General features: G+C 41.6%; 1 protein-coding gene across 2 annotated transcripts in view; it reads right to left on the reverse strand.

The window, feature by feature from the left end:
• The window catches only part of LOC132989273 (ERC protein 2-like), a 145,570-nt gene that overhangs the window by 43,827 nt on the left and 92,016 nt on the right, over positions 1–9,727 (reverse strand). For both annotated transcript variants that reach the window (XM_061056791.1, XM_061056790.1), the window contains one exon: positions 620–767. In XM_061056791.1, the coding sequence (XP_060912774.1) occupies positions 620–767 (148 nt within the window). The remainder of the gene's footprint in view (positions 1–619; positions 768–9,727) is intronic.

Here is a 9,727-nt window from a genome sequence, read left to right on the forward strand (position 1 = left end):
ATCAGCCTCAGGTTATGTTGAAAGCTGGGCGAAGATGGGAAATAGTTTTGTGTGCTTGGTTTTTTGTGTGCTGGGATTCGTCTGTTTGACGAGAAGTTATAAGACAGAAAAGTCCGCAAGTGACTCACCAAAGATGACCACCTACGTCTGTGACTTGGGTACATCTAAGAACTACGATTGCAACATGATAGTTGAGAGAATAGCTTTGCCAATGTGTTTATGTGCTTGATGTTTAATCACAGCTCCTGCTTGAATGCTCTGACTAAAGATGACTGAACGCAGTAGGTGTGGTTTATGGCGAGGATGTCTATTTTGTTAACTAACAGGAATTAGCGTCTAGTTGTTAGTGGTTTTAAAGATTAAAACCAGTAACTATCTGGTTTTAAACGTCTGCCAATGAGGCTGTTTTAGCACAGACACGGCTTCGTCACCTGCAGCATATTTGAATTTAAAATCCGGCTATGAATCACAATGCCAAAATCTGCCATTAACTTTGCCCATAAGGCCAGGCTTCATTAGATTCATGAGCAGGCCGGTCAACATCTCGGACCAGGAGTGCTGTAGATCTAAACATCGTGTAAATGCACATGGGCTTTGTGATCATGTGTGGTAGATGTACCTGCTGTTTGAGCTGATGCATTAGCCTGTCTTTCTCCCTCTTCAGAGCAATCACTTCCTCCTGGGATTTCTTCCGTTTGGAGGAGGACAACTCCAGCAGGGCTATGTTAGCATCCTTCTCACTGATGGCAGCCAGCAAAGCCTGCTGCCTGAGGGGAGAAGAATGAGAAATAGGGGTGGGAAAGATAGGGACAAGGGATGTTGAATATAAAAAAAAAATTCATTCTTCAAAAGAAAAATGTAATTGTAAAAAACATAACAGTCAAAGAATAAACAGGTGGACAACTGAAAGACACAGCACCCACACGGAGCTGCGAGCCCTTGTATGTATACAGAAGTCCCAGCACTCACTCATTCCAGAGCTCCTAAGACTCAGACAGAGATTCCACAGAAAAGAAGCAGACATCTTTGAAGTGGTCTGTAATTACTGTATTAGTGGTACCTCAGTGTGACTCATGGATGTGTAATAATGTAATGGAGCCAAATAGTGCGGGCTGAGGAGGATATGACATCTTTCCTCCGTCACTCATTGTTACCACAGTGTGTATTTGTGTGTCTGTGAGTATGTGTGTTTGGAGAGGAGGGGACGGGGGCAACAAATGACTGTCTACAGGTGCAGAGGTTACATACAAGCAACGTCATCGCTCACAAAACCAGACGAGCAAATTTACAACCCAAAGACTGACGCGAATGAATTGTGCAACCTTAAGAGAGAAGTGGCAAGTTTTTCGCAGCAGATTGGTGATGACTATCCTCGCCATCGAGCAGGATGTCGTAAATCCAGTGTTGTTACAAAAACACACTTAATCCGCCCACTCTGGTAAACACACTCAGACGCACAAACATTTTTTTCATAGATAGCCAGGTGCACACACTCAATGTTAGCCACTGACCTTTATGGACACTGTAAAAAGCACAAGAAATAAGAAGAGACTAATGACAATAAGGGAGAAGAAACGCTAAGGTGTACAGCAGACCTTAGCTCGATTAATGTACGTTTTTTTTGTCTCTACAAAATTAATCTCAAATAATATTGAAGGAGTTTCAAGCTGTACAACCAGTTTGTGGACACAAATGGGTATTTTAAGTTGGATAAACATAACACAGCTGAACTCCAGACTTTTAAATCGCATTTGAAATTAGGGCATTCATCCAGAATGGTAAGGTAATGTGTGGGTTTGTGTGAGGTGAGGGTTAGAGGAAGAGGAGGGAGGGTGCATTCAAAATACACTTTGGACTCAATTAAAAAATTGACCTGTATTGGAGTGTTTTTATTCCATGATTCAAGTCCCTGTAGAAATAACTCAATTGGGAAAATAAACACACCAAACTCAGAATAAAGTCTTGCTAGCCTGGGACTTTACGTTTTGTTTTTAGTACAATTATCTGCATGCCGCATCTGGATCCTGGATTCTCCTGTTCAAGGCCATTAATAGGCCTATGTGTGCTAGCATGTTGTGCATACATTTGTGTGCACATTGCACGTGGGTTCTGACATGGATCGGAGTGGCTAATCACACCATTAATCACAGAGCAGGACCAACATGACACTTTTCGTCTCCCCACACCTTCACTGTTATTCCTTTTAACGCTCACTGTAATAGGAACATACACACACACACACGCACACACACACACACACACACACACGCACACGCACATGCACACGCCCGCTCACACACACACACACACACACACACACACACACACACACACACACACACACACACACACACACACACACACACACACACACACACACAGACCTACATTTGTCTCGTACCAGAGCAAGGACTTTAGACTGTAGGCTTATTCTGCTTGACCTGCCAATTCACAATGTATAATGAGGAAACAAATTCTTTTAAGTTTTAAAAAAATGCACCAAGAAATCCAAAGTAAAGAAAAAATGTCCAACAGTGTGATCTGTTTTGAATACAGTCCAGTTTTAAATTCATGGCCAAAGAAAAGCTTATGATGACTTTTTTGCCCTTCAGTGAATGTTTCACTGGCATCCCAGATTCATTACTTTTTCTTTGTAATGAAAAAAAGGTAATGTAATGAAAAAAAACCAGACATAATGCATCCAGTCAAATATGGGCAAGGAAGGGAGCACAATGTGTTATGTATTTGAAAAGGACAAAAACAGAGTAAATCAGGAACATCTACCTAAACATCTGGACTCGACAGAGATCATGACTATTTACTCAAGACACAGTGGACGGTGGACATTTATATGTGGCCAGAAATCCTGTTTCCTGACATTTATATACCTAACTGATTCCAAAGCTTGCTTCAAAGTAGCTACACAAAGCATAGCCTGATGGCACACAGGCCTGGATCAACAGAGGTGGATGTGAAACTGAATAAACATCACAGTTTTGGATCACCACAAGGTTTTGTATTAGTTGTTTCTCCCTATTTCAGTGATCCATTTGCTTCTTTTGTCTTCGGCTTTCAGAAGTTGTCTTGTGTCAAAAGATTGCTCTACGTTTGTTGAATCTCTTTGTAGACTAGAGTCAATCACACAACAGCGTGCTGTTTTTGAAGTGACTTCATCGTAACCAGGCTTTCTTTGAGTATAAGCTAGCTTGATTTTAGCAATCGTTAAACTGTTGTTGCCTCCTGTAATTTTCTAAAGTGTCAATTACACTCTTAACTTCAATATAATTTTAGTAGTAAAGTCAGGAACTGTTATTAGGTTGGTAACTTTAACTTTAAGGTATGAAAAATACTTGTAAATTGCTTTAGTATTTGGCCAATAACAAGTCAACCAAATATACTGATTTCATTTAAGTTGTGATAAATATCTGTGGACGTATACATTGTATTATCTTTCACTGTGAAACCAGCCATGTTAATCAGACTTTGCAGGGTTTTATGACCTAGCATAAAAACATAGTCCGTTGTTCATAGGTGCTGAGTCATCATTGTTTATTTACTGTATCATCTGATGAAATATAAGCCCTCAATTTTACCCCAAAACAAAAAAACCCCACAAAAACAAGAGGGAGTAGAGTGGAGTGGTGTAATATTATATTCATCACTAACTGAATGCATCAAGGTTCGGTGATATGATGCATACAGTATGTGCTGTTGTAACTGCATGGCTTTGCCCTGTGGCTTTATTGAAGTAGCATTACAATTCAGAATGTTTCTATAAACATATTAGATCAGCTGAGGATTAATACTGCCCGCAGAGAACACATTGTCAATACATATTTTCTGAAAAGACCGCCCTTTTAGGCTGAATTAAAGCTGCTTATTTCCTACTGATTCCTGACATCAGTGTGTACTTTTTGCCACTGAGTGGCTGTAAGTGCAGAGACCCCGGCCAACTGTGACATCAAGTGCATACCCTCTATAGTAACAAGAAAGTCCAGTAGTGACACTTCATCTTGTGTAGCACCAACTTCTTGTCTGTTGTGTGACTGTATAAAAAAGATTGAACACTAAACTGAAAAAACTTTCAAAATCTGAGTGGGTGATGTTTTATGTGGAGGGCAAAAACTGGTGGAAGAAAAGAGCAGGATGAAAGGTTAGGAGGTGAGGGGCACTAACCCCCACCCAAGTTTTCAAGGGGAGGTTTATCTAATCTGTGAATTTATCTGAAAAGCCAAACAGAGATCCATCTCTTTCTGGCAGCCACCAAGTCACTTCATCAAGATTGTAAAACTCCCATTCATCAAGCTGCCTCTGCTGAAAGACACTAATAAAAGAGTAGGTTTTGTTATTGAGATGGATGAGATACAGAAGGTGTTGTAGTGAAATAATCCCAGTTTAGTCCAGCAACAGAAAAGAATGACAAAAAACCCTGTTGGACTCTGAAATTTTAGACATTGTCTTTGGCATCACAGCCATTGTACATCAAAAGTGTGCTCTACTCAAAAAAGAAAAAACTGTAAGTTAACTTTTTATGACCTGAACATGTGCTGCTGTCTTTGAAGATGGGGTTGTCACATCCATCTCACCTCAATCCCCCCGCACAGGTACAGACGTCTCAACCTTAAATTTATGTATTGACCCTGTGATGGTCCAACCCCGACTGAACTTAACCTCTGTACCAAAGAGGCTGCCCTGCTTTGGTGCACGCTAAATCACTTCCAGGCTCTAAATTAACAGATTACAGCGCTGTCTCCCTGTGGGTGCTCACTGAGAGGTACTGCAGGATTCTGCTGAGTGATGCCTTCCTAAAACAATAAAAAAGGTACATTATTATGATTAGCCAGCCTGTAAACTTTGTCTCCCACATCCTCAATCAGTGACTATGTGTGCACTGTGTGTGTGTGTTTGCCTGAGTGTGCTGATTAGTATTGCTAGCAGCCTTTGAGCCTGAATCACTCTGGAGTATTTAATCACAACTAAATTGAGCAGCCATTTGGCCTTAGATGCAAAGCACACTTGCAATGAACATGAATCTACCAGACAGGATCCATCTATCAGACACACGCATGTGCATGACACGTACACACACACACACACGCAAAGACAAATGCTTGTACTGTATCTGCTTGCTGATCTTGAGTGGGTGAACCCTCTCTCTTTCCTCCCTTTTTGCCTCACTCCCTTTTTAACTTAGACTTGGCATGTCCTGCACAAACAAAGAATTATCTTTATTTCCTTTTCAATTGAAAGGGCGACAATGAAATGGATTTTCATGACAAATTTGAAATAACTCTTCAGAAAAGTCAGACCCTTTGCTCTTAGAAGTCACAAGGCATTCCAATAAAAGGAAAACTAAATCGCACATCAAGATCTGTGTCAAAAATGTCACTTGCATTGAAGTAACAGTATGTTGGCTGGCAAAGTAAACATTACGCATACACAAACTTTATAAATACTACACTTTCCTCATATAGAGAGCGCATACAGGCTCTGTAGAATTACACAGACTGGACTGACATCTTATTTATAAGGGGTGAAATTCTCTGCTCGACTATAACATGTGATTCCAATTGAACCTTCATGGTCCCTGGGACTTATTGAGACATTCGGATCTGCAGAGGTGGGAGATGGATGGCTAAAGTACATGACCATGCGATGAGAGGTGAGAGGGAAAGGAGGGGGGGTTGGAGGTCAGCAGAGACGATATGGAAAGGAAAAAAAAAGGGAATGCACAGAGTGGAATAAGAGAAGGGTGAGGAGACATGAGGCGGAAGGAATTATTTCAAGACAAAGGAATGAAAAATGAGGAGAGAAGACTTTGATGAAGACAACTCTGAGGTAGGGCTGCTGTCAACGGACCGCTGGGATGTCACAGGGCAGATGGGAGACTGGCAGGTCACATGGATTGCTGGGTGACAAAAGGTCGAGATGGGGTCAAGAGTGAGCATGAACACACATGCATACATCAGGGCAAAACAAATTAATTGACGGACTGAGGATATAAGGGGAGGTGTACTGTGGCTGTGAGGGAGGGGAGACAGCAAGGCAGAGCCAGGTATAAAATTATTAAATGAAGAGCAGATATGGCAAGAGATGAAGGCAAGAGAGGTAGGGAAAGCATGTGTTTGACAAAAGTGACTACCACCTGCACTGAATAAGAGTGAAAAAAAAGGGGGGGGGGGAGGAGAGGAGGAAAGGAAGAAAGGAGCAGAGGTAAAGATTTAAGAGTCCCAGCCTACCCTAAATCAGCTCTGCGCACTCCATGTTGTTATTCCTAGGCGTCACGGTTGAAAGATGTGTGTTTATAATTTGTGTTATGACTTACTTGAAATTATGTGTGTGGAGAGTCAGTGGGACAGAAACAGATGCGTCCATGTGATGCCCGAGGGAACCATCAATAGTGTCTGCCCCTAAGTGCAGTGTGTGCGTGCATTTGCACTTTCATGTCCTCATGTGCATGTGTGATGTATTTTGTTAGCAAGAACATGGGGAGCCTACTAATATCTGTTCCCAGGACATCTTTTAAGAGGTCTTGCCGTTTGTGATCATGCCTGTCTACCACTTAACTGTCCAACTCTGCAGAAACATTCCACACTGCATTTTATAGCCATTGCTTGATTGTGAGTGTGTGAAGGTGTGGCACAAGGCCGGGGGCCCCTGCCTAGGCAGCACTAGAGGCCTGTGGTGAGAGCTAGCAGAGGACATGAGAATGGGGCATGGCTGAGTGACACCATTATTTATGGTCTTGGAGCACTGTGTTATTTACAACTGTGGAGGAAGGGAAAATGTCTATTTCCAACATAAAACACACGCTCTGCTTCTTTTGGTAAGCTTTTAGCAAAGCCAGTAAGGATGGTAAATCTGCATTTCAACTCTTTATGTGGGTTAAATGTATTTTTATGAGTTCCAAGTTTTGGCTACCTTATGTAGGATTAGCTTCATGCTAAACTGCAGCAGCTAGCCTGAAGGCACAAGCCAGATGCACCTATTATACACTTCCTTCTGTATGCCTGTCTGGATTAAAGCCTGTATTTGTCTTAATCTGTAAAGTAGAATTTTTGTATACCTACCACAAATAAAAACTTGCATGCCTGTCTTGTATGAACGTCAACTCCAATATTCACCTCGAGACGCTATATTGGACAGTACATGCTAATCCTGAGCTTTAAGCAAGTATGGTGAACTTTACATGCTAACCTTGAGCTGTGCTTCCCAAGAAAAATCCATGACAGCAGATGGTTCTCCCAGAACTGGGCCAGGTTGTGTGTGTTTTCACTTCACTAATAAAATATACAACCCACTTACTCTGCTCACCCCCACTCCCACACTAGTGGTCTGACTGGGGGGAAGGGGGAGAGCGTGTGTAATTGAAAGAGTATGTATCAGTTTTACAGCAACAAGAGGGAAAATACGAGGGGACAAAAATCAACAAATCTGCCAAAACAAGGCAAATGTTTTAAGTGTTAGCAGGGACGAGGAGAGATGGCTGACTGCTTCCAGAGATGAGCAGGAACAGACGACCATCGCTGCATTCCAGCCAGAAAGAAAAGGGTGAGACAGATAGAGAGAGCAGGGCAGAGAGCAACAGAGAGGGAGAGAGAACTCAGTTGTTCTGCACATCGAATGGGAGCAGCTCTCACAATTTTATTTTGTATCTATATTGACAAAATACGTAAAACCTACAGTTGCACTTATTTAATATCCATCCATTCATCCAGCTTGATAACATTGTTAACTAATAAGTGAACGTATTGAATTGTTAAACTTTCCCTGTACTAACCCAACACTCTGAGAACAGACAGTTTGAGCTCCTTTGCATCATCTTCTGATATCAACTGGGTGGCTGGAATATTCCTGTTGTTCCATAAGCAGGATAGATGACTAAATCAGGCCAAGTGGGATGTCAGTGATGATTAGGATAGGATAGGATAGGATAGTACTTTATTGATCCCCAGAGGGGAAATTCAGGCGTTACAGCAGCACAGACAATAAAGCTCAAAAATACACATTAAACAGAATAGATAATAAAAAATAAAATTAAAATTAAAATTAAAACAGGGGGTATATACAGTACAAAATGAATGATGAAGTTAACTGGGGGGAATTGAGAATTGAGATTGAGATTAGTATCTCACCAACAGCTCTTTCTCATTTGGATATCTTTGAAAGCCTCAATGTGTGTGCATACTTTTTCATGTGTAACTTTAGGAAAAACTCACTCCACATCAGATTAGCCAAAGCCACCATCACTTCTCAAGAGTTGTTTTGCAAAAGCCAACATACACAGCTATCCATCAATATGGTGAGATCTGACCCTGAACCTCTGGGGATACCACCAATAGCATTCCATTCTTTAAAAGGGTAGGTTTGTTTTTCGTCTTTATTGTCGCTCAGCTGACTGACAGTGTTTCCCTGAGGCACAAGAACCAAGTCAGGGTGCTGTACTGTACCACACACATGTAGAGCTCCCCTGCAGTCACACACACACACGCACGCACACACACACACACACACACACACACACACACACACACATACAGCAGCTGGGTTGTTTAAAGCTCCCTGTCATCTCAGAGAGAGAGGTGAGGGTCACACAATGAGCAACACTGCACCAGTCACACTACTGTAAGAACACACACAAGGATATATGGCGAGAAACCCACACACACGTGCAGCGTGTTAAGGAAGAGCACCAAGACCAAGTGTAAGCACTGATGAGTAATGCGCCCTCCATCCTCACGGCCTTCACTGGCAACCCCTTACCCTCAATTTAAAAAAATCACGAGATAGAAGTAAACAACATCTGACAAGTGGAGGGAGTTTGTAAAGGTCAAGTAAGATGATCTTAAAAAAGAGGCAGAGCCTCCTGTCAGGTACATGCATTGTTACGATACAATATAATATAATCTACTTGTTACTCTAATATAGAACAAATTAATCTAATTGATTCATCATTTGTGTCTAAAAATTAACATTTTCCAAGAGCCCAATAACTCCAATAAAATGTAATAATCTTCAAGTATCCTTATTTGAGCCCTCATTCCTCTAATTTAACACATTATAAGCAAAGATTCTGATCTTTTGTTTTTCTTTCAAGCTTTATTTTTATTGTTCCAGTAACTGCAAAACATAATGCAAGTCTTGTATTCCACAAACATGAGAAAAACAAGTTCTCCCTCTCATGCAATCTTCATCTGTATTCAGGTAATATGCTATAGAAAAGCCTATAATCTTGACAGTTACTTATGTAAATTAAAAATACCAGGAAGACAACTTCTGCCTTGCGTCATTTCAAATTGAGGCCCTTTTTATTGTCTTGTGTGTAAGTAATCCTCTGTCAAACACGGGCTCTCCGACAGGAAGGCCACCACAATGTGCTGTCTTTTTCTCCCTCCATCCTCATTCCATCACTCCTCCTTCCCTCCCTTTCTTTCACAAATCAAAGAGAGGAGCACATGGCATCACCTCCGCCTTGGACTTGGACCTCTCTATCATTCGCCTTCCTTCTACCTCTATTATTCTCTATTTGGCTGTGTCTTGCCCTATACTCACTCCAGAGTGGGGCTAAATATTAAGTTCAAGGAGGTTATGCAAACACGTTGAAACAGCCATCCTTGGCCTAAGTATTACCCTGAACCCTTCAATTACCCTCGTTGCTTTCCTCTTTCACCATTCCTTCTGCCTTTCCTGTCCTCTGAGCGGGTTCTATCACTCCGGTCAGCCTGGA

This window comes from Labrus mixtus, chromosome 15 (genome assembly GCF_963584025.1).
Source record: "Labrus mixtus chromosome 15, fLabMix1.1, whole genome shotgun sequence".
NCBI classification, from domain to species: Eukaryota; Metazoa; Chordata; class Actinopteri; order Labriformes; family Labridae; genus Labrus; species Labrus mixtus.